Genomic DNA, 26,068 nt, shown 5'->3' with positions numbered 1-26,068 from the left:
GTGATACACATGGACATACTGCACAAGGAACAGCTAGCTATAACACACAAGGGGAGACAGATACTTCATAAATGATACCCCTGGCTCATGCTTGAAATGCAATGAACATTTAGGTCAGCTCTTCAAAATTAAAAGCCTAATGCTGAAGTCTCAGTACCAGAGGCACTGTAGGTGCAACTGGGACAAGGGCACATCATGGTTGGGACTCTGAGGTGCTGCTGACCCTCTTCAGCAGCAGAAAGCAACTTCAGTCAGCTCCCACAGTCTGAGAAACTGTGCTTGAGGTGCAGGTCTGACTGCACCCACAGAGTTCAAATGGAAGAGTTCTCACTGATTTCAGTGGCATTCAATTGTCTCAGGCATTTAAATAACTACACTACCAGTAATGAAGTAGAGAGGTATAAAATTCCTGTCAGGACAGAGGTGTTATAACACTCTGTCATACTCTATTCATTGACATTTAATGGTGAGAAGTTTCTGGCAAATGTGGAAAGAAATAATACTTTTTAGTTGTTTGCTTAATTTGCACCTCTTGTAATGGATAATAATTGTGCATAAAAAGATCCAAGAGGCTTTGTTGAGATAATTCCCAGGTTTTAGCAAAGAAAATGAGAGGAGTCAGACCTTCATTCGATTCTGTTTGATGCCTTCTACAATCTGCTCCATCTGCCGCAAAAACTGCTCCCGAGATCCGGATGATGCCATGGCTCTGGAAAGAAGAAAATGAACACCTGACAGGGATATGGGACACTCTCAGCTGCTGCTGTCTTGCACACCTACCCATGTCCAAAGTTCTCATTGCTTAGTGTTCTGTGTAAAAATTCATCCTTTTAACCACTGGTACCACTGACAGTGCAGCTCTTCAGCTCCCAAGGAGATGGGCACAGAGAGCTCAGAGCCCGTCACAGGTGTGCTCCCTGTCAGCTCAAGTCTGTTCCTTGCCCTCATGTGCTGTACAGAGATCAACTGCTAATAACTAAATAAAAACATAATTTTTTAAGAAAAGCCTCTGTTGTGAATAGTAAGAAGGTGACTAGAGGTCTAGGAGAACAGCAAATGTTGTACAATTTCTCACTGTAATAGAGAAAGCCTAGAAGTCATTTTAGACCTCGAATCATTAGAGAAAAATAAACACTGGCTGATTCACAGACTGATCTTTGACCATGAACTTCCAAGGCAACCACAATTTTACACAGACTCCACAACATATCAAAATCTCCAGATACAGAGATAGTTTATAATAAACATGTCTGAAGTACGTCCCAGTCTAATGTTTTGTACATAATGTAATAACCACAACTCCACAAAAAGGAGGAAAATACTTAAATTAACTCCAGGAAAATTATGACTGAATTTCCACATCTAAAGAGTCAGATATTGAAAACATATGTTGGCTATAAAAGTTACGTAATTCCAAGTCCATGATTCCCCAAAATAGCTTAAACAGAGTTAACAAACTATTCTATAAATTAGTTTATGACTATACAATCTTCTAAGAAAATTTTTAGTCTCTATAACTGATGCCCTCTCCCACTTGTCCAACCAACTCTACCACTCTTTACAACTATTATGAGATAAAGAACCATCACTTACTGGTGGAAGTTGTCATGGATAGAATTCAGTAAGTTAACCTGTGAAATGGAAAAAAAATGAAGAAAATACACATTTGTCTTTTCTGGTATGAGTTTTCAGACAATAAGATGACTTTTATTTTAAAAAAATTTACTATATAGATAATGTCCTCAAAAGCAGACAGATGGACAAAAATTATCATGAGTTTTCTTTCAAAAGATAAACCACAATCCTTTTGATTTAGTAAAATCTGTCCCACTGGTTGAAGCAGAAGTGTTGGACCACAACTGGTCTTTTTAATTTTACTGGCACTCAATTATATCACTGAGAGTTTTCCAGCATGATGCCTTCCCAAACGAAAGCAATGAAGTAAAATGGCCTGTACACGTGTTCAACACGTGTTGGAATTTGACATAAAAGCAGCTGCTGGTCCAGTGTTCAGCAGTTACTGTTGACATGTGCACAAGCACATCACAAGTAAACAGGAAAAAACCACTTTTGCCTTTGAGATGGGAACCACTCAACACATTCTATTTCCACAAAAGGCTCTGAAGACTCTCCAAGCAGTGCAGGAGCAGCAGGTGAATTCCTGCACTGCTTTCATTGTGCAGATGAGGTTTAGAGAGTCCCTATCAGCCATGCATCCTAACTCACTTTGCTTATGTGTACTTTACTGGTTGCTAAAAGGTGAACTCATAAAAAGTACAGAATGGCATTTCAGAGATGTGGCTTCTCTTACAAGATAATAACATTGCACTGAATGAAGACAAAAATAGACATTTCTAACATTTATTCCCAGGAATATTTTGCTACTTGTATAAATTCCCCTAACGAATAAAACTATATCGAAAATATATATGTAACTGCCTTTGATTTTTTTCCTGTTTTTTACATATTGCTGAGAGCATTAAAATTCAACAACTGGAAATTAAATGTAATCCTTTCTTCAGTTTTGAATACATCTTGAAAGTCTCCTGTGGTTAAGCCTTCCAAGCAGTTTCTCCTTTTGAAGAGTTCTGCAAACCCAAGGGCTGCAAACAGAATCACCTGTCCCACTGCCACAGAAAGCTGAACTCATCTCTCCTAAATCTAAAATCCTCCACCTGAATGAGACAGCAATAAGCAGGCATGGCAGAATCTGCAGGGTCTCCTGACCTTCCCTTGGGAAACTCAAAAAAATTCTGAACAGACTCCCAAGCAGCCAAGGTGCTTACGAATTCCTGTAATTCACAGCAGTGAAAATATTGCATTACTCATCAATATTTGCCATGTTCACATCCCTGCCTCAAGATATTTCCACTAAGCCTGTGCTTGAGAACATGATTACAGTTTACACAGACATATACATATATACATTCAAGCCAGGAAAAGTAACCCTGCCCAGCAGTGCTGCACATCCACAGCACAGGAAGAGTGTGGGTGGATTACACTACAGTGAAATCAGCATACACACCCCAAAATTGAAAGACATTATGAAAAAAATTACTTTTAAACCATTTTAAAAAAATGCATCTTTCTCAAAATAGGGTTAAATATGACCCATGGTGACAGAGACCTTTCATGACAGAACTAAAATCCTCATAGCCAAAATTCAACTGAAGAACAATTTTTACTATTGTTTTAAAGCAATGATGCTCAGTGTGTTTTACAAAAGGGCTGGACTGGGGAGGAAAAAGGGGAAAAAAATCTCCCCAAAACCCAGGAACAAGACAAAATGCAAGTATATTCCAGAAATCTTTGTGAAGCACAGATGCCAAGGACATGTTTTATACACTATTAGACAATATTTGCTTGCTGAAACCTTGGTTCTAATATTAAATGCATCTCAGGGAAAGCTCAATGATATTATACACTTAACTAAGTTAAGATGGCATCAGAAGACATTCAGCATTCCCCCTGTGAACCCCCCAAAGGCATTGAATTATTTTGGCAAGAGTACTCCCAGTTTATACAACAGTGAAGTAAATCTGTTCTGCATTCTGTTTCTATTTTCTCTATAATCTGCTTTTTATGCCCCCATTTCAAAACCAGTCTCTCTATAATGTTTAAATTTTCAGGTCTGCCCTCAAAAAAACCAAACCAAGAATAAAACAAAACCTCCAACAAATAAATCTGCATTAAATGCTAATGTAGGGAAGAAGTTAAAGTAATGTTAAGTAATATAGCTTGTACTTCATGCATTTTTTTAAATATGGTATATGACTTTTCTGAATGGAAAAAATGAAAACTCCCTAATGTGGATTAGAATCAGCTGCTTAAGGGAAGGAAATGGTTGCACATGATCTCCAAAACATGATGTGAAAGGACACTGAAAAAGTGTCTTTACATAGCCAGAAATTTGACCACTGCTTGTCTCACAAACTAAAGAAATGTATCTATATAATGCAAAACTCACTAATCTGTTCTTATTTTATTAGAACAAACAGGAAAACCTGAGGTATCAAAACATTTTGTATTTTAAAAGTACAGTCGTAATTTTTATTTCCTCTTGTTTCCTCCTATTTCTCCATCTTTACTGAAATCAAACACTTGCAAAAAAGGAAGACTGACATCATTCAGGCCCAAAAAAGAAGGGAACTCTACATGAGATGGGAAAGAGGAGGGAAAAAACCCCATTCTTTTATGAAAACTACTCTTCTGACCCAGTAAAATCACCAGCAAATTCAATGTAGGCAGCTCAAACCCTGAGAACTAAATCTGATGTTGCTGACAGCAGCTGGAATTTGCTGTGGTCTGAGTTCAAAATAAAAGGTATCGACTAAAAAGAGAAAAAAGGGTAATTTAGTGCTATGATTACAAAGATATTTGCTGATCAAATGTTACTCAGGTTTCAAGAGCACAGTGAGTGTTCAAACATCTGTACTAACAGCAATTGTTTTACAATACAGACCATTGCCCCTCCACTGCCCTTCAATAAATATTCTTATGAATCTGTTGTTCCATTTTTGTTTACAAAGATCAGTAACTCTACTCTGACAGGACTGAATATGGAGAAATCCAAGCAAAAACTTTTTATTTCCTTCCCCAAAGACTGAATACTTGGAAAATAGTAATATTTTCTTACCTCCTTTTCCAAATATACTTTCTTATCATCCAGCGTATTATAAAGAGTAAAAAACTGCTTCGTTTCTTTGTGAGTTGCTGAGACTACAAACAAAAAAAAAAGGGGTAGAATAATAAAAGAATATGAGGTAAAAAGGAATCTGTAAAAATACTCTGTAGGCTTTCTATAACATATTTTCCACTATCAACAATGGAACACCGTCAGTAATGTACATGCAGAGGGAACATCCTTCCAGAGTTTCTCTCAGCAGGGTTCCAGCTATAATCTCTTACAAGAACAACACAGCTCAGTGTCTAAATAAAACCCCAACTGCTGACAGCCCTTTCTGCCAACCCCTGTTGGCACCACCAGCTGCTTGTTTGTGCTTCCTTCCCACCTGTACCTGCCACCACCCAGGCTGCTGTGCTCAAGTGGCCTTGCCTGGGCTGTTGGAGGGGCACAGCCTCAGCAGGGACAGGGAAGAGCAGATAATCTTGGTAGTACTGTGTGGGGGAAAAAGTGCATTAGACTATAAATGTCAAGCTATACATGTGCAAGATGTCCAACAGAGCTTTTGCTGTTTTACAGTATTTTTATTTTTATAATCTATGTGTGGTGATAGAATTAATACTTTCTGGTTTAGATGGTTACAGCAGATGTTGGTCAGAGCTCAGCTGGGAAGGCGAGGCTCAGACATGCCTTCCCATTGGGCCTACAGGATGACACTCAAATCTGCTGAATGTTCCTCTAGCCTTTAGTTCTTTGATGCCTAAGGAAACCCAGTATATTTGTGACTCCCAAGGAAAGAGTTCAACAGGCAGCAAAAGTAAGTCTGGATAGAAACCACAAGTTGGAAAAAATGTATGGGTTAAAAATTATAAACCTTGGTGAAATCTTGCTCATTAGTCTGGGATTTGCAGAACTGCTGCCAAATGAAAGAGGCCTTTCCCAAACCATTTCCTTCATGCACCTCCTTCTGCTCTTCCAGCAGCTCTGGCAGTCACAAGTCTTTCATGAGTGGATTCCACAAAACAACTCAGAAAACCTTTCAAGATTTCACCTGTGTTGGAAAGTTGTGCCAACTTAAGGAGCCTTATGGGCACACACCAGAACCCATGCAGGGTAAAACAAAGGGACATGAGGAAGAGGGAACCAATTGGCTCATTGATTCTCTTAAACATTTTCAATGGAAGAGACTCAGGTCAAAACCAAAACACTGAATATTGTAACTCAAAAGGATACTGGTACAAAAATCACAAAATCACTAAGGTTTGAAGTTACTGCTGAAGATTGTCCTGTCTAACCCCTTGAAGCAAAGTTCAAAAAAAACATGTTTTGGCAACTGAAGATAACCTGAATCTGGATAAATTAAAAGCCTCTAAGTACCTCTAAAAACACAATAATTCACAGAAAAACTTGCTAGAGATTTCCAGCTCATTTCTCTAGAAGCTTAGCCTGTGCAATCAGGCTCCCAACCACAACTGAGCAGTGTGTTATCCTGAGATACTACTCACACTTTATACTTTAGGAAACAAAGTCCCATAAAATTCAAAGCATCTTAAATCCACACCCAAAGCTGCCCAAGTCTCTTTGATGCTAGTCTCTCTGTACTTCAGGTATAAAGGAAGCTCCATCTTTTGAGCAGGTAGCTCTGACCAGACATGACAGAGAATTAGACATGACAGAGAATGTGTGGAAATTTTAAGGAAAAACAACAAAGTTCTTTATAGCTGGACTTGATTAAATAAACTGCATGGCACAGCAAAGAGGGAGGAAGAAGTACTGGACTTGTACTCACATCTATTCCATGTATTTGGACAATACACGTGGAGGACAGCACAGAACTGTGCCACTGGAGGTGCCTCCCCAGGGCAGGGGATTTGGATCCCACTCAGATAACCAGTTTGGAACTGCTCACCCTTCCAGAGCTTGCTTCACACATATATTAATAAATGCAGAATGCCTCTGAATCATTAGCTAGGTTTTCTTATGCTAGCACTCAATCCAGTTAAATATACACCAGTAAGCATACTGGTCTGCTATCAGTTTAATGGAACAACTTTGAAATTTTATTCCATTTGCACCTTTTCCAATTTTATAATTTCTGATCATAACAGCTAAAGACAATTTCTATTCTTCTCCTACCAAGATATAGCAGGATTGTGTCAATTAAAAATGAAAGAAGCCAATCCCCTCAAGAGGATTGGTTTTTACTTTGTAGTTCTTGACATAGATTGGTTCAGAACCAGTTATGTCATGTCAGTAGAAACAATAAAAGCAATCTAATGGTAAGGCAAATTAATTAAACACGATTCAAACTTACAGCAACCTCATTTGTAAATGGTGAATTAAGGACTTTCAGAACATACTGTCCATTAACCTACATGACAGAACCTGCTGCAGACAAAATTTTGTCCAGAGATCTTGTGCACCAAGTTTCACCCTCAGGAAGATTCTTAAAGCCCAGCTTATAAAACCTCGAAAATATGATGTGCAACATGAATACCAAAACCCTTTAAAATACCACCAAATGAGTAGGTGCTGTTGTTACATGCCATATGCTTAAAATGCAACTGCCCTCCTTTCAGGGCTTTAGCCTTCAGCAGGATGGTCCTGCTTGATATACATACCCTGACTGTAAAGTTCAATAAATCTCTTCTGATACTGTGTGAGCTCAGCTCGGCTGGGTACTTCATCAATCTTGCGCTGTAAAATGGCTATTTCTCTGTTTCTTCGTGCCTGAATAGAAAGTTAGGAGGGGAGAAAACAAAGCCTCTTCTTGTTCTCTTCTTAAAATGGATGAAACCCCCCCAGCAATACTTTGTTATTAAATAATTGATTTTAAAAACAAAAAGCTTTGGCTGAGGATCCAATTATTTTTTTGGCAATTGATTTGTGACAAACACTTGTTAAAATTAGAACAACAAGACAAAGAATTAGAAGCTACAAGATAGGACAAACATCAGCAATTTTGTACAAGTAAGGACACAAAGAGTAACTCACCAGTAGCAGGCGGATCTTTTGAAGTTTCTCTTTCTCAGCTTTGTACTGCTGTTCTATAATCTTATTTGGCTCCTGGAAGTTGAGAACCCAAAACAATTGTGTATTACAGTAACATATGAGAGCTGCAGTGCAAAAATGGGCAGATTTGCTTTGTTTTCTGGTTTTGCCTACCTTTGGCTCCCACAATATCACCAGCATATGTTTGTGGGTTTTTTAAATAATAATTCATTATCTGTATTAAAAGCCTGACATCATTTACTCTAAACAAAGGCATTTAGATGGTTTTTAGCTTTGATATTTTTAAGAGCTATCAACAGCTTTTGCACTGCTTTACACCAGTCACACTTTAAATGAAGATACAAATCCAAAGATTGTCAGTACCCCTTGTCTGAGTGCTTATACTTTGATTCGGTGGTGGGGTTAAGAATAAACAAGGCACCTGAACAGAACATAAACCCTCCAAAATGTGGTCTAAACTTCCTGCAGTGTGAACTTCAAGCTAACTACTTCTTGCTAAAAAATTTAAGATTTCAACTTGAACTTTAAATTTTTTCATGCTGTGTTGAGGAGGACAGCAGCATCATGGAAGTTGTAATCTTCCTTGTTCCAGAGGTATGAATGCATCAAATGTTTACCCACTGAAAATAAAGTCATTGAAGCTTTTCCTTTTCTGTTCATTCATTATTCATTGCCATCAGTCTGGATGCACTTGTGTTAAAGTCTAACTTCTGACAGCTGCTCACTGCATGCAGTGCACTGAGCCACTGAAAGCTCATGCTTTCATCCTTCAGATAACCCCACTTCTAAGAAAAAAACAACCAAACCAGACATTCTTTCTGAGGAAGACATGTTTCTGTCAGAGATATGCACAGAGATTCTTCTCTGGTACTACAAAGAAGTAAAAGGCATCTACGAGCAGAGCCCCATGGATTCTGCAAAAAGAACAGATAATGCTGTTGTTGTTTGCAGAGTCCTGTATTTTTAGGATTATCAGCCTGAACTGTGGCTTTACAGAGCTTTTTAAACATTCCAGCAGATACTTTAAGGCTTACAAGAATGTTCCAGAAGTCAGGACTTAAACAAACAATCCAAATGCAATTTGAAAATTGGAACTTGGACTTTTGCTATTACCTGTTCCTCCCCATCTTCTGCTGCTTCGGCTTTCAACATCTCAATATTTTGTTGTAGTCTCTCCATTTCTTCCTTTAAAACAAACAGAAGTTGATTTTTTTTAAACTTAGACCTCTTCTCTTAAGAGGGGAGGGAAGGATCTTGACAACACAACTTCTAACAAAATTTCAGAATTGAACAAATACATAATATTTAAATTTGGAAGATTAAACAGCATTCCCTGCTTAAGGGTATTAAGGAAGGCCACACCAACTCAGATCCTTCTATAAAGGATATAAACCTGGAGTTAGCAGTACCTGGAGGTGTGGGACAGACAACAGACAGGCACACACAGCACAACAACACACCAGGAAAGTACTTATTTACCAAGTTTTAAATGAATCCTTCTAGGAGACACTGGAACTTACCCTACAATGTGCTTTGAACTCTTGCTCCTGGCTTTTTAGGTTTTCATTCATGGCCACCAGTGCTCGCAGACTCTGTAATATGCTAAATTTGAAGATCCAGTAAGCTATGTTAGAGTTTTAGTTTCTAATTTAAACAGATTGAGAATTAACATATATTAAAACAAGCTTAGTTCTAAATAAATTTACAATAAAACCTGGGTAAATTAAAACCAAATATCAGCACTGATATATCAAGGTCAAAATAAAGATGGAGCATTATGGAGTGTTACACTGCATTTTCTGATGGCTTTGTTATGTTTTAACCTCATTATTGTGAAAGTTTTGAGAGACTTCTACTTCATTTATGTGAGATGAAGGCTTCAAATACGAACAAAATAAATCAAGAATGCCTCATCTACTTGTCAGATGTGTCTAGGGCTCTTCTGCTTTAAACACCTACAATTATTTTGAACTACAGACTGACACTTTTCATTCTGACTGAATCCTATTGCAGTATTTCCCTGTCTCTGGAAAGCACGCTGGAGAATAATTTAATTTTTAAATTTTAGTTATTTGTTAAGGCTGACAAACCAAGAAACACTGAATGATTCATTTTAAAACCATCATTTTTCAGAATTTCAAAGATAACAAAGGAAGAAACTTACCTAGAATCTGCTTGGGATTCTATTGTTTCTAAGGCTGCCAATTCCTTGTCCAGCTTTTCACTGTAACTCTTAACCTAAGGGTTACAATTAATAATATATTGATACTAAATTGATTGATAATAAATTGAGTTTCCCACACTATGAGATCAGTGAGTTAAGCTGGCAAACACCTTCAGTGTTTAATATATCCCTTCACAAACAAAATTACTCAAAAAAGTTTCAGCTACAAACAACACAGAAAAAACCCAAGATTACCTCTGCTAATGTCTTTTTTGCTTTGGTACACTTTGCCTGCAGATCAGCACACTTAGCTTGCAACTGTTACAAAAGAGAAAAAAAAAAAGAGTTGGATCTGTTGGATCTATATTCACACTAATTACACCTGTAATGGAGAACAGAGAATATTTGAGCTGCTCATAATGGTTGTCTGTCAAACAGCAGGCCAAGCATAACAAACACTGTCTTTTCCTGTCAGCTACTCCTGCATCTGAGTGCAAGAATTCTGACTGAATATTTAATTACTAATAGCAAACATTTACCACCTGATCCTTTAGGTGTATAAAGTCCCAGAATAAACAACAGCTTTTCCAAAATAGAGGCCAACAGAATGGTGACTTATTGGACAGAATCTCTGCCAAACTGCTCAAACTTTTCTAGCCTGGTTGTACTGGCCTAGTTTCACACCAAGCTAAGAATGAGTCCCATTTTATACTTCTCCAAATAAGTCAGGGCAATTCAAGACTTGCACAGAAGCACCATGGCACCAAACCACAGACACTTCCACACCAAATAACCAAGCTGCTTTATGTTTTTTTTCTGAGTAACTATGAAAAGTCTAGTAAGGCAGTGAGCAAAACATGTATTATAAACAAATATTAGATATTTCACTTGTCAATTAATTTATGGAGGCTAATTTTAGAAAAAAACATCCTTCTTTAAATTCCTCATGATTTAAGGTAAGATTGCAAATAGTGACAACAACATGTATTATAAACAAATATTAGATATTTCACTTGTCAATTAATTTACAGAGGCTAATTTTAGAAGAACATCCTTTAAATTGCTCATGATTTAAGATAAGATTGCAAATAGTAATAACAAAACAGGACATGGTTTACAAAAGTGGAGCAAAAGTGAGCAAACAGAAAATGCACATGTAGCACAGTTCCACTTCCTTTCATGCTGCTTTAGTTTGCTGTTCACAGGATAGAGCTGTGACTCAATGCTCCACTCTTCTCTTTCCACAGCCAAATTTATAAAAATAAAGCTTTGTTATTGTTTTTCATAATTTTTCACCAATAATTCACCAATAAATTTTATTCTAAGTAACTGAAAAAAATTTAAGTCTGCAGTCTACATCTCATGAAAACTGACATGAATTGTTAGTTTTGAGAAATCTTGCCAAAACTTATTGCAGTATTGAAGCAGAACTCCAAAAATATTTTTTAAAAGACCGGGTTCTTGACTGTCACTGATTTCAAAAGCTGATTTTGGCAAGTGGTAAATGAAATTCAGCCAGGAAATTCTTACTTTAGTAAAGTGATAAAAGGATTATATTTGGCTTACAGCTGTCAGTACATTTTTTCCCCATATAAAAACAGCACTGAGATTGTTATGTACTGAAAACAAGCTGCACAGAATTAAAGGGCCCTCAACTGTTAAAATGGCAAAATGGTGCTTCCCAAAATTAAGGCTGAGCTAAGTGCCCCAAGAACACAACCTGTTCTCACAATCCAAGGGCAATGCAAGCATGACATTCAGAGAAATCAGTGCTCAGCATGACAAACTGCTGGTGGAGAAGGTAGCTTGCAGGTATTTTCTGGATGGCAAAAACTTTGTGATCAACCACTTTTATCAATGTTTTCTTCTTTCCTACACACACAATACTTACCTCTTCGAGGAGTTTGGTTTTCTGCAAAATCTGCTTGTTGAGAGATGCCACCTTCCTTCTGTGCTGCTGGGCAGCTCCGAGCCTTTCTGGTCGCTCCTCAGCGGAAAGCTCAGATTGCTGAAAAACCAATAACAACATTTAGAATAGAAATTGTATATTTGCAGTAGACAAAAGACTCACTAAAAACCAGTGACATCTTGATCTCTAAGGGATTATTTGCCTAAAAATTATTTGTACCTTTTGAAAGTCTTCACTTTGATACTTGCATCCATCTGTTTTTGTAATTTGCTTCATGCACTCAGACTTCTTTTTTCACTTAATCCATTTTCCAATATTTCACTAGAAAATCAGTTAATTTTCACGTACCTCAAGTGCTAATTTATAGTCTGTCAAAGACTTCAATACTAAGTGCTTTTTGAATAATTACCAAATGCTGACAACTGCTACAATCAGCTAACATGCTACAAGAAGTGTGATATACTCTTCACTCCTATTTGCTCCTGGTTCCACTCCAGGCAGATGGGTAAGCAGCTTAACTTTTAAATGAAAATAAGCCTGTCTTCCTCCTCTACATTTTCTATGTAATTCATATTGAAGAGCAGCTTAATGATTTGTTATGTTTTTACATCCACAGCAAGAAAAGACCAATTCTGATGGCTGAACCCAACAATTCAGAAGCTTTCTTTGCTTTTGTTGTTAGGAAAGGAAGAAATTACTCTAAGCAACACCTGTGACCCTGAACTACTTAACAAATATACACTCACTCTTACTTAATCCTCTCACCATTTAGTCAAATCACATTCCTTCATCATGTTATGCATTCCAAAACCTTATCCTTCTCACCACAGATTTAGCCTCTTACATGCATAAGATACAAAGGGAGAAAAATGGAAATGCAAGAGAAAGAAACATGAGCTAAACCAGTCTGAGACTAATGTTTGCAGAAATAGTAAAAATTCATGTAGTACAGCTTTGGCATTAAAAAAAAAGAGTGGATCATATTTCAAGAAGTGAACTTTACATCTTGCTTTTGGAAAATGGGAAAGAACCACCACTAATGTCTCTGTTTAAAGATGATCAATTTGCTACTCATTAATAATTTTCTGCCGGTATTTTCAAAAGGTGAGGAACAACAATACAATCCTTCCTCCAGTTCACTCAGCCGGTTAACATGGCAAAAGAATGGAGGGGCAAATGCAGAAAATTCTAAGCATTGATCTTCTGCAAAAATGCCTCTTGTAAGAAAGGTCCTGGCCCAGACCTCGCATTTGGCTTGTCAGGTATCTTTACTGGGCTTGTGGATTCTAGTAAGACTCTGGTAAACAAATAAAGACTGCTGTGTTTCTCAGGCTATGTACAGTTACCAGGGGCTAAGACTATTAGCATTATATCCAAACATTGCTGATGCTTCAGTAAACTCTTTGATAACATCCTTAATTCTCTTCCTGGTGCATGCATACGTGCACAGAAATTCTATTTTTTTATCACATCCCATAGATTTGAAAAGTGATCTATTTTTGGTTTGACTTGAATCAGTTCTTACTTTTCAGAGTATTAATCATAGCTCAACTATAGTCAAGGTCCTGCTCCCTTCTCTCAGAACAGAAGAAATGTAACATTGAAATATGACCCTTGGGCTTCTGTTCTTCCAATCTTTTATAATAAAGAAAAGCCAAGAATTTGCTGTTGAGCTATAGGGTTTATCTCCAGAATGGGAAAGCTCCATACCTCAAATATGTCAACAAAAAGGAAGAAATATGAGAAGACTATTGGACAAGTAAGAGCGACCTATAACTCATATCTGGCAGTGATGTATTGGACGCATTAATTGCTTGGAGAGCCAGATTTTCTTTTCACATTACTGCAAAAAACAATCACAGCTGAACACAGTAACTGGAGCAAACACACACATTTAATTGCTTTGACTTCTCAAAGCAACAAAGGTTTGAGTTTGATGAGATGAGATTCAAAACTTGAGATCCAGGGCATGGCTGGGAACTGGAGTCCAGTGCCAACATCTGGAAATCTGAGTGGAGGAGGCCTAGACTTTTCTCTGAGCAGGCCCACAGAACTGCATTTCTGTGCTTAACACTGAACATTTTAAAGCATATCAAGAATTTAGGCCTCTAGTTTGAATAGGTACAACTCAGGCCCCTCTTCATCCATGAAAGCATTTAGGCAGGTGCTTAAACCCAAATTTGTCACAAATGTAATTTAGGGATATGCACTATTCACACCAAAAGCCTGGGTATGTTTAACTCTGAACTCTGCCTGTGCTGCTGCCCACAGCATGTATTAAATAGTGTTTCAAGAGAATCATGGCAATGAAGTTGGCAGCTTAAAGCCTAAATTAAAAATCTATCAAACACCACAGTGTTAAACCCACTCAGGTAACACACTTACCTTCTCAGCATATTCAGACACAATTTGCTTGATCTCATCTGACTGGAGCCCAACAATCTGGCCAACTGTGCTTGCTGTCAGTTTGCCCTGCAATTGTATCAAGAAAATACAATTTGATGCTTGGAGCTTTGGAACTGCCTGTATTTTTACATGATAATTTCCAATAAGTTCTAATTTTAAACAGAAATTTGCACAATGAGTAAAAATCCCTAATCATAAGAAAAGTCCAGGAAACATTTTACCCCCAAACCTCATTTTGCTGATAGAAATGTCTCACTTAAATCCTTTTAGCAAATTTTTATTCATATTTCAGAAACTAAATTTTTATTCTTTATACTGAATTTTGCATTTGCTTAATAAACCTCTAAGCATGCAGGCATGTGCAAGAATTCACCTTTAAACTGCATGTATGTATAAAACCAGTTTTCAAACAGAACTGAATTCTACAGTGGATTTCAGTAGAAAGCATGTCAGCTAACTGAGACTAGACTAATTATTACCTTTCCTTTCATGACTCCAGCATAAACAGAAACAATGTTTAACAACTGAGCTTATTTCCAGTCCTTTCACCCAGAAATCAAAGAACAGACTACAAGTTCCATTAGATCATTAAACACAACGAAGAAATTAAGAAAAGAAGATAGATATCCAGTATTTTCTGTCTCTTAGACTAATGTTGTTGTATTTATAAGTGCTTTGAAAAGAACCTTGAAAGGCAGTTTTCCAGCACTCTCCCCAGTAATCTTCTGAATAATTTCACAAGATGAATAAAGTAAGATAGTGCATCTTGGGTAACTGCAGAGTAATGTCTTTCCCCAGAAATTCTTGTAGAAACCATTTAAAATAGGCATTTATTTATATTGTCATTATCATTTCAAGGCAAATGATGAACTAATTAGCCCTGTAAAATTTACTGTCTTCCTAATTCAACCATTTTTATGCACTCTTATGAAAATTTAAACACAGTCATTCCATGACTTCAGACCTGAATCAGCAGCCTGATTTTAAGAATCATTACCACAATTAACCATAATTTAAAGAAAGCTGTATCTGTTTTAAATACTACTGACCTCTTCTGTTGCCATTGCAGCCATTCCAGTCATCAGAGTTTTAATGCGAAGCTACAGCAAAACATGAAGAATTATACACAACAATTTAACTTCCATCATTTTGTTATCTTTCTGCCAGGGACACATACATATAATCAGTATCATATAGTGTGTGTTTTAAAACATGCAACAGGGCCCTCTGTGAAAAGAAGAGGTGGCTAAAGTGACTCAATGTAAGGAAAATTTCTTGTAACAGTAAACTTTCACTCAGACTATTCACCTCCCACTGTCAACCAAAAATCAACCTTTTAAAAAAATGATCAGATTCAAGAAATAAAAAAGACGTTTTGGGTGTTAAACACCAACAAGCATTACTTTTGTGCATCAATTTCAGACTCTGTATTCTTCTTTGGGAAGCACTCTCACTTCAACTAACCATGGAAATTTTCCTTCTTTTGGAGAACAACTGGGCAGTGAAAATTGCTGCTCTCCCCCAGGTTAGTAACTCCCATCCCTACTGTGTCTGGGGCTCACCTCTTCAGCTGCCTGAAGATCATCTTCATCACAAGGCTCAGATTTCCCTGCTGCTGCAAGCCCTGGAGGTAGCACTGCTTTTTTATCCTCAGCCTTTTAAAGAAAAATTGAGACATTATTATAACTAGTTCCAATATTATAAAGTGTTAAGAAAGACATCAAGCAGAAAACTGGAATGTAGCTGTTGTGTTTATATGAACACATTTCAGCTACTGGAACATCCTCATCCTCCAAATATCTCCATTTATAAAAACTTAAATGTGACATTTGTATGTGGAATATTGAGATAATGAAGAAGAGCGCCTTTAATCTACTCAAAGTATTGTTGGGTCCATACGTGTTTAATGCATTACCTTCATTAACTCTGTAATAAAAACTTATAGCCAAATTAACATCTGCACTGAAATAACAAAACTACAGGTACCCTGCATTTTATGGACATTTTAAGATGCCGCAATCATCAAAAGCACAGCAAGGATGCTAATTTTGAAGAAGAACAATGATTTATTTATAATTTTATTTATGTACAGGTTTCTCTATCACATTAAACAAAGTGTTTTGTAATAAACGTCTACAATATTTCTTACCAAGTTGAATGGTTCTTTAAAAATAAAGACCCTTTAATGATCACATTATGGAACACTCAGTTAAAAGATACTAAACAGACAAGATATGTCATTATCTAACAGTAAAAGTCAAACCAAAACAAACCTTCGTTCTTCTAAACAAAAAAATTGTTTACAAAATGTGATCTGTGAGCAGAGAAGAAGGAAATCCTTTAAAAAGAGTAATTAATTACACCTTTCATGGCATGCAGATTTTTAATTGCAGTTAGCTATTTTTAAAATCTGTTAATAGTAGAAGTTCTAGCTGTCTATTCTGCTGTATGCTTTTAGGATTTGACAGGAACCAACACTTCAATGCAGTTCTTCCCACAATTTAAGCATTTTAAATTAGTATATTTTTTACCTGTTCTGTTTTTCCTGCTTGTCTGCTAAATCCATATCTCCTAAAAGAACAATAGTAACATGAAGGAAAAATATTGTTTATGACTTCCACAAATATATTAAGTTTTTATCAATTTTCAATGTAAGATATGAACCAAGAGACAGGACCAAATTAGTTTTGAAATGTTTCAAGTAAATTAAATAAGCAGGTACTGGAGCATATTTACAGAATGGTTTCAGATCCATTATCTGATTATTCCATATTCCTCCCATCAAGATTTGCAAATTTTAACTTTCCATAAAACACTGTCATGTAGAGCTCATGAGAGGAAAAGGCAATGTCCTCCTCCCATTTGAAAGTTAATCCTGAGCTATTACACTACAGTCCATGTTAAAAGGAAAGTACTCAAAACAGTGAGACAAAAAAAAAATCAAAATATCTATGGCTTTGGGGGAAAAGAAGCCCCAGAAGACACAAAATGGAATTCAGATGTAAGCGGCACTTGTTAAGTATTAAGAGCTCAGACAACAGACAAGATGTCCTTACTTCTAAACTGTGAAAAGAAAACTGGAAATAGAAACTAGAAACTAGAAATAGAAGCTCTGTAACTTTATTTTTATGTGTTTGGAGAGCTCTCAGTAAACCAGAGGGACTTTCAGAGATAATGGAAAATTGAAAGCCTTGGTAACTTTGTCTCTGAATGAAAGTTTGCAGCAAGGTGAGAAGACAAAACATTCAACCATGATTCAGCAACCACATGAGAACAAGAAAAGCAACAGCTACTGCAGGTCCTTTTCCACCAAATTTTCAGTGGATTGCTTGCAAAAACCTAACACTGACTGATATGCACTAGCTGGAAGGATGATGTATTTAAGATGTTTTTATAAAAAAAACACACCCCAGAAGGAGCATAAAACCTGGTCTCCCATTGCACAAAATATGGTTCACAAATATGAGGACTGTCCAGTCCCCAGAGAACTTACAGGATAAGGACACAAAATCTGAAACCAAACAGGAGAAAATCTGAAATAGCTAAATTCTGACGTAGTAGGAAAAACCCTACCACTATCCAAATTTCATCTGTACTGCTTGTAATACTATAAAACCCAGAGAGAGCTAAGTGAAGCCTTTCACCTGCCATATTCCAGAAGTGTAGCATGAACCTTTGATTCCTCATCCAGCAGTTCCTCAGCTCCTGTCTGACGTTTGTATTTTCTCTGGGGTTTGTAAACCTCCTGCAAGACAGTGAATGAGTTCAGAGCTTGTAAAAGGGTTTTTTTATAGAAAAATAAATGAGGAATTGTCATCTAAAGTGATATACACTCTGTTTGCTTTCCAATTCAATATACTTACCCAAATAAACATCCTTCACTTTCTCTCTTTAGAATTACATTATAAAACCTTACTGAATTAATTTCTAAGCAATTTGCTATAGAAATTTTCTAAGTTTAAAAAACATTATAAATGACTGTTTAACATTAAACAATGTCTCAACCACCTCTTCTGTCATGTTTGAAAGAACAATAAAAAGTAAAACACTCAATATCTATTAAAATTATTTTGCTAATGCCAGTGTCTAGAATATTGTTACCTTCTTTGTGAGTTAATCCTATTTTTAAACTCTGATTAGATAATTAAATGCAATTATTATCTATTCAATGATCACAGGTTACAATGGAATTAAAACAGATTTTATTACAATTTAAGGGGAAAAAAAGTCTCAAGAAGTTTGGTAGTAAAATGACTTTTTTCTCCCGCTATCCAAGTGTAATCCAATAGCTCATCAACAGCCCATCAAATAAAACAAGAATTCACAATTACTATTTTGTACTGATAGGGCTGCTTCCAATTTAAAAACAAAAGGGAGAACATCTCTTCTTAAATCTGGCTTTCCATACCACACAAACTATTATTTTCAACAAACAATTCCTACACCATAACACTGCTGAAATGGCTTTCCATCTTTTTCAAAGATGTAATCCCAAGTGGAGATTTCAAACAGGTACAAATTGATAGAGGGTGAGCTGACATGTAAAACAGAATACAGGTCTCACTGGAAAGGTAAGTGTTTCTAGTTGGAATAAAAGACTCATTGTAATTAAAAAACCCAATCAAAACATGGGGAACAACACTTTAGAAACTGTAATTGAAATTTTCAAAGCAAGGACAATTATTCAAATAAATTAACAAAGGAGTTACATTGGTCATCACCTGGAGACTTTCACTGCAATGTTATTTTACAAACACTTGCTGTAATTCAACCACATGTAGCAGGCTCAGCAGCACTCAGGTCATTTGTACAGAAAACCAACTACCTCTCTCCAAAACCTGACAAGAGAGTAAGGTGACTTGTCTGGCCCATCACACAGCCTCTCATGTGGCACCTTACACCAGCACTGAGCATCTCATCTGTGCATGAAGAGCTCAGGGTGCCTGGCTAGAGCTGTCTGAAAAAAAAGTGATTTTCTCAGGAGAGCAGGGTTACACATTCAATTGAAGAGCCTTGAAAATGTCCCCTTCAAAGCAAACCCAGATTTCTCCTCTTTTGGCAAATACTGCCCTGGAATTTATCAAGATGGTCCAAAAACCCCCAAAGCAGTAGCAAACTACTGTGAGTCAGAAATGGTGAATTGATGGTCCCAAGCAAAGAGGAAATTAGAAAGCAACAACAGAAACTCCAGCTGTCAGCCAGACAGCTGAATTCAGGTATGAGAGTGAGAGAGCCTAGGTATTTTACTGTTTTACCTCTCTGTAGCATTGATGAACAAGTTCAAAAAATATATGCAAACAATTTAGCCAAGTTAGATGTGCATGTAAACAGGGAGAACACAGGTGAGACCACCTTTGCTAACCAACATCTGCTACTTGAAGAAAACATTCCTGAAGTAGGATGTTTACTTTCATTGTTAATTACAAGTGAAAAAGTCAAGTTCTGAAATGCAGATAATGGAGATCATCACCACATTAACTAATTTCAAGACAAACAGCACAACTGCTGATAGCTTCAAACACACATTTAAGTCTGCTGAGGGTTTAACAGTCTGTAAGCTACCCTGTGACTTCTGTTTGATTGTGTGGGATTCCACACAGCCTGTGCAGGCAGTGGATATGGTTTATCTCCTCATACAGTGCACACCTATCAATGTGATATATTGGCATTTGAGACCTGTCTCAAGTACAAAGATCAACATGTAACTTAATTGGGATCTTCTCATGAGAAAACCCAATTAATCCAGAATTAACCACCTGCGTTTAATTACTAAACCACTCACTTGGCCATAAAAAAAAGGAAATCTAACATACTTACAAAGATATCAGTAACCGTTTTGAGTGCCTTCTCTTTTCTTTGCATGAATTCATCATCCTGAAAGACATCAGTGGAGGTAATTAAAAATGCCAGGAATAGAGACTAAATTTCAAACATTCTAATGATTCTGTGAAACAAAGCTGTCAAACAGTTTCTGAGTTGCCCAATGATTTGGTGAAATGTTAGTAATTTTTTGCTGTAACAAGACAAGTACTGGCTTCTGTCTTCAGATGGGAGAGAGGTCATCAAAACTGTGCTCAGACCAACAGCCTGGCTGCTTTTGTGTCAGGCAGTACCTGACACAAAAGCAGTCCCAGCCCACTACTGGGATCTCCAATCTTTAATACACTATTAAGAAATGAAGCTGAGAAAGACTTGATGTGGAAAAGGGAAGTTTCCTCTACTGTTTAGTTTCTAAGCATTAAAGATAATAAAAAAAAAAATCAAAATCAAAACCACCCCAAGTTAATAAAATCTGTCTATCCCAATACTAAGGACATGTACCTTTAATCCTGTTACTAAGGGACAACACTTGGGTAGTAGATGTTAAAAATGGAATTATCTTGTGATACGTAAGAACAGAACTGATGCCTTTGCACTACAGGCACATATCCAAGCTCATTCAATGTCTCCTCCTCTACCAAGGAAACTTCATCTCATTGCAGAAGAGCAGTTCAGTTATTGAATGAAGTTTTTTACAAATCTAGTTTTCAAGAACACATTTTGGGGTTTGGATACAGAAAGACAAGATCTGCCTTTCAGCACTCTGAAAGAAACCCCAAATTATAGAGTATTAACAGCATATTAGTTCTCATTAGCTACATTAGCCTCTCCACAACATGCTGGGTGTTTCTGAACAGTTAGAATAACACAAAAATACCAAATATGGCAGAAAAACTAAGGCAATCATTGGGCAAAAGTTAACCAGAATCTACAAAATTTCTGTCACAATAACGCTTCAATGTTTTTCCAGATAAATTTGTAGGGGATTCCTTTAACACTCACTCACAAAACAATGGCACTTTACTCTGGTAAAGTGTGCAGATTTCAGAGCTGTGAGGCTGGTACTTCAGCTGAAGATCTGACACATAACAGAAACAAGAAATGCCTTGATCTTACCTCTGGCAGTCTGTGAGTTTTTTGAAACTGTGATATAGAGTAAGAACGGACATAATCTCCCATTTCTTCCCTTGTTTCTATTGCACGTTTTACCAGCCACTGAAAAAAAAAATTGTATTAGCTGAAAACAAAAGAATAACAGCAGCAAGAACCAAGCTCTGCCTAATTTTTTAATACATGATAAAAGCTAAAAGCACATTTTTAAGCATGGAAACAAGAGCATGTGATTTATTTGTAAACGTGGCAACTCTTTGGCCTAACCCTAAAAAAATGTGTCAGTATTTACTACTTTATAAACATTTCTTTTTCTTTTGTGCATATGTTTCTTGTATGAAATTCTCCTACTGTAGATCACTCACTGGTTTAAAAGACTACAGCTCCACCAGGAACAGACAGATCTTCAAGCCTATGAAGTGCTCATGAAGAACCACATGCCTGTGCAAGAAAAAAGGCTTCTTCTGACATTTATAAGACCACACAAAAAGCCACAAAATACTGAAGTACATTTTAAACAATGTTAGAGAAGATAAATCTTGCAGACTGTTGACAGCCTGTGCAGGAGGTCACAGAAGAGATGAGATCAGTTGTGGGATCCAAGTTTGAACCAACAACTGTTTGCTGTGCTATAACCATGAACCCCTGGAAAGTGAGGGGAACATGATGACAACAACACATGAAAATGAAGAATATTAATTACCAAGAACATCTCAACACAAGACTGTGTACATACTTTTGCCTGTGATCATATGCAGAATTTATTAGGAAGAACAAAGACATTTCTGCCCAATGGAATATTTGTTAGATTTTTAAAAGTTTTTTTAAAGTTCTGCTACAGTCTATGGCAGTGAGCCAACTTAGCCTAATTTCTTCCTGTAGGGAAGGATCCATCAAAATTCTTGCACAGTGCTAGAGCTAATGGGACACAATGTCAGACTTAAGAGCAAGTATTTGAAAAGTGATTTGAGAGTTACAGATAGCAAGTGGAATCTTGATTTTAACAGGGCATTGAATAAAGTGCCATTATCAAATACATAATTCCTACATGGTGTAGTCAGCATTTTATATTTTGCATGGTCTGTTTCAGAACACAGTATTCTGGTGACACCAACAAGTTTTCTTGAAAGTCTGTCTTGTCTGGGATGAAATGAGGAACTTGCAGTATATGGAGCAGGCAGAACTTCACAGGGACCTGGCAGAAAGCCACAATTTTTAAACCAAGATCCTCTACATACCAAAAACCAAGCCCATCAAAAAAGACTTGTATGGGTCAGCTCTACCACCTACTGGCCAGCTACAAATACTGAGTCACTGCTCTTGGAGAGATCCAGAAGCAGAGTTCCTCCCTGTTTAGAATTAATATTTCTCCTTTCCAGAATTAATATCCCAAACCAGGATTGGGATAAAGCAGGTGAGAGAAATGAACACCTAGTGCTACTGCTTTTACAGGAGGAGGAATGTATTTCCTATGAAACAAGCCTAGTGTTTAATAAATGTAACCATTCATTGCCATCAAGTGACCAGGACCAGAAACTCAACTGGGTTGAATTTTTAATTTTTTTTTTCTGTGTAGGAAATAAGGGTTCAGAAACAAAAACATTAGCAAGACACAAACTTTCCACTTTAAGCAGCATCATCACAGCCTGAAAGCTGTGTAAGAGTAGCACACACCACAGCATGTTTCATGTGGAGTGCTGTTAAGTGTGGTTTTCCTTAGGATTTTCCAACTGGAAGATAAGAGGAAAGAGCACCAGGAAGTTTTCCCCACTTCTTACAGACTGAAATTTAGATTCTTCTTGCTTGCTAAATTCCTTCACAGGCATGAGGTAAGGAGATATTTAATGGAAAAGAAGCTTGCTTAACAGTCTTCATTTTCCCTATCAGTCAAAGATACCTTTCTGTGTGCAGATGAAAGGAAAAAAAAAAATGCCAAGGATTCTCAAAATACCACACGTAACTGGAACACATCAAGTGTTACCTTAAATCTTAATAAACTTGAGGAGGAGGCATATGTTGAGTTAGTGGTGCTCAACAAATACATAGTAAGAGGATCACTTGTCAGAACACAGGTTTTAAGTGATAGGAAATAAGGATGAATTATGCTTAAAGGAATGACCCCAATGACTTCTGCCTTATTCATATCCTTCTGATTCAAGGTCTATCTGCATCACTTTCTCCATAAACTTAAACACAGTCTGGAAGGTATTTGTTCTATTTCCTAGCTTGCCAAAGCAGACTATCAGATTCCACAACAAGATTAAACTTAGGTTTCTTTAAGGAGGCATTCCACAATAGGCACAATCTGACTCCACTGCAAAGAATTCAGAGAGTTTGTTTTGTTTACCTTCTAAATGTGGATCAAACAATATTTTAAAATTCTATCTTCCACAATGTTACTTCATTCTTTAAAAACATTAATTCAAACTACTTCTCTATGCTTATTTATTCTGAAGTTAAATAAAGAGCCAAACAATAATTCAAAGCTTTGTTCTATTTTTTATGCAAGTTTTATGGCCTTTTTCAGCAAAATATCAATATACCATGAAATTATTACCTGTACAACAGGAAATATATGAATGAAATCCAGTCCCTGGATCTGATGTGGTTCCAAACGATGTGGACACTTCATTTTTGGTAATACTGACACGATTTTTTCAGTTAAGGCACTATTATAAAAACAACAAAAAGACAGATGTATATATGCTACAATTTTCTTTTGTAAATTATAGATTATGTTTGAAAACACAGTAGTTCAAAGATTTCCTGTAGTACCTTCCACTATATATAATGAAAAGCAATCCAACTCATCTACAAAACAGCTTTTACAGGCACTGTTTATATCATCAGTCTGTGAAGAGGTGATTAAGCCCCACTTACAGGCTCCTTCCTTGGAAATTCATTTAACTACTACAGAAAATTTCAAGATCTGCATGTCTGGACAGATAAAATACCCATATAAGATACACCTATGAACACCTTTGCATGTTATAGAGTACACCCAACATGAAGAGACAGTAGCTTTAAGAACTTTAAGTAAGAGATGTGCTCTCCAAGGAAGTCCAGAAGCAAATGTAAGGACTTAAAATTTTATTTAGCAGAACTCTCAAAATAAATATTGATGTTACTCCTGAAACTTTTTGAATTTAAATACCTACTGCACTTAAAAGCTAAATACACAGTGCACTTCACATACTTTTCAAGTGACTGAAATTGAATTTGCTGGCAGCAATCTCATTCTAGAGCTCAGTAAGAGCTGGTTAAGTGGAAGGATTACCCTGCCACAAGGGATCCATCTGCAAGAAATTCATCCTGTTTCCACTGAATACCTAATTTTAGGGTAAGAATTTTTTTTTTTTTGCTGTCAGTGTTGGCAAGTACATTTTTAAAGCAGGTGTAACCACTGAGGATGAGAACCTTACTTTGAAAACCAAAGCTATTTCCCCATGAAAGTAAAAAAATGAACTGGTCCAGTACTGACCTACTGATACTTTAGGACTGTCCAAAAGGACAACTAAGATCCTGGAAGAACAAAAGGGGATCAAGAGATATGAGAGAGGGACCAAAATCAGGGAATAGAGCTTGAAACACTTTACTTCCTAAAGGGAAGTGAAGCACAATCAAAGCAAATGCAATTAAAACAAAAATTATTTATCCAATAGATGCAAGATCCTCTCCTAATGTATGCTTCCATTTTTATTTGAGCCCAGCAATTAAATAACATCACAATGGTGTAACACCATCACTTTGGAATAATACTGAGAAAGCACAGCTTAACTTTTCTTTATCTTGAAAACACCACAGAAGCCCTGAGCCTCTACCAACACAAACATTACATGGACATCAAAACAGCCTATGCTCCTCCGATGTTCTGAACACTTTAGGTTTACAAATAAATCATTGTTGCTGTTTTGGGAGAGGAGCCTGGTTTTTGTTTTGCCAGTTTTGCATCCAGTCAGCTGGAAAAATAACAGAACATTTTGGGAACAACCATTTCCTACCCTGTTGTTCTTAAAGATATGACACAGACAAAAAACTACCATTACCATTATAATTCCAAGTCTCTACTTAATTCTTTGTACTCAGCAATACTTTATGTAGTTAGTTATCTATAATGATTTGAGTGTCTCCAAATGCAATTGCAATATCTACAAATATTTCTTTTGAAAAGCCTTGCCAATGCTCTATGACTTTCAAGAAAACACAGAAAGATGTTCTTTTTAACTGCACCAAGTAACTAAGTCTCTTCATGCCATTGTAATTTATCAGACTAAACTTATTTCCCAAAAATTTTAATTATGGCTCTTTTATCACAGACACACATAAAGAAATAGTGGAGTTTAGAATGTGTTCCCTTTCCCAGCATAAACAATGTCTATAACCTCCCTGGCACAGGAATTAGCTGGCTTATGAGCAAATTCCATGCATAAGAAATGAACCAAAACAAAATGTTCCCATTGGGTCACCCTGAGGAAGGAAATCCTCCTCCTCAGTATGGGGCAGGTAACTATTTTGGCAACTTGCTTTAAAGTCTGTTTGCTGATGCCTACAATTCTAACCCAGAACCATAAAAGGGAGTCAGAGGTTATTTACACAGCAGAACTGCAGACACAGGGAACTCAGGGAAGGTCTTCTAATGTTGCACTCCAGCTTCCAGCAGCGTGGTCTCCCTCTGCCCTTTGCTTTGGCCTCTGCAACATCCCCTTGTGCCAGCACAAGCATCTGTACAGCTGCACAGAGAACTGGATCCAGGAATTCATTCATGTTAAAACTATTTTCTTTTTTTTTAATGGGTTTTGGTTTTTTGGGGTTTTTTTTGTAGGTTTTAATTTGGATCAGTTCCTAATTCAGTTCAGTGTGGAGCCACACAAATGCTTTCAGTGCTTAGTAGGGATATAAGAACATGGCAGCCCAAAGGGAAGAGCCCTGCCTTTTTTGAAATAATTCTTTCTGGATTTAGAATTTGTGGAACTACAGTCTGAGAAACCCAGAAACCTGTGCAATGTTTTGTAAACAGGCAGTC

The 26,068-nt window shown here is 36.8% G+C and overlaps 1 protein-coding gene across 3 annotated transcripts in view; it reads right to left on the bottom strand.

Moving 5' to 3' along the window:
* The window catches only part of CCDC93 (coiled-coil domain containing 93), a 31,759-nt gene that overhangs the window by 2,506 nt on the left and 3,185 nt on the right, over nt 1–26,068 (bottom strand). For 2 of the 3 annotated variants that reach the window (XM_039730375.1, XM_039730502.1), the window contains exons 4-21: nt 23,603–23,714; nt 21,052–21,150; nt 19,933–19,989; nt 17,760–17,860; nt 16,647–16,686; nt 15,678–15,770; nt 15,165–15,215; nt 14,095–14,181; nt 11,692–11,808; nt 10,056–10,118; nt 9,801–9,874; nt 9,157–9,238; nt 8,750–8,821; nt 7,619–7,690; nt 7,246–7,354; nt 4,637–4,719; nt 1,594–1,631; nt 625–709 (exon numbers count right to left, since the gene is read on the bottom strand). In XM_039730375.1, the coding sequence (XP_039586309.1) occupies nt 625–709; nt 1,594–1,631; nt 4,637–4,719; nt 7,246–7,354; nt 7,619–7,690; nt 8,750–8,821; nt 9,157–9,238; nt 9,801–9,874; nt 10,056–10,118; nt 11,692–11,808; nt 14,095–14,181; nt 15,165–15,215; nt 15,678–15,770; nt 16,647–16,686; nt 17,760–17,860; nt 19,933–19,989; nt 21,052–21,150; nt 23,603–23,714 (1,435 nt within the window). Of the gene's footprint in view, nt 1–624; nt 732–1,593; nt 1,632–4,636; nt 4,720–7,245; nt 7,355–7,618; nt 7,691–8,749; nt 8,822–9,156; nt 9,239–9,800; nt 9,875–10,055; nt 10,119–11,691; nt 11,809–14,094; nt 14,182–15,164; nt 15,216–15,677; nt 15,771–16,646; nt 16,687–17,759; nt 17,861–19,932; nt 19,990–21,051; nt 21,151–23,602; nt 23,715–26,068 lie in introns of all 3 variants that reach the window. The other variant, XR_005629991.1, reaches the window with a different exon arrangement.

Source organism: Passer montanus, unplaced genomic scaffold (assembly GCF_014805655.1).
Source record: "Passer montanus isolate IOZ18808 unplaced genomic scaffold, ASM1480565v1 scaffold1, whole genome shotgun sequence".
NCBI classification, from domain to species: Eukaryota; Metazoa; Chordata; class Aves; order Passeriformes; family Passeridae; genus Passer; species Passer montanus.
The sequence above is the reverse complement of the archived record's forward strand: the minus strand, read 5'-3'. Positions and strand labels throughout refer to the sequence as shown.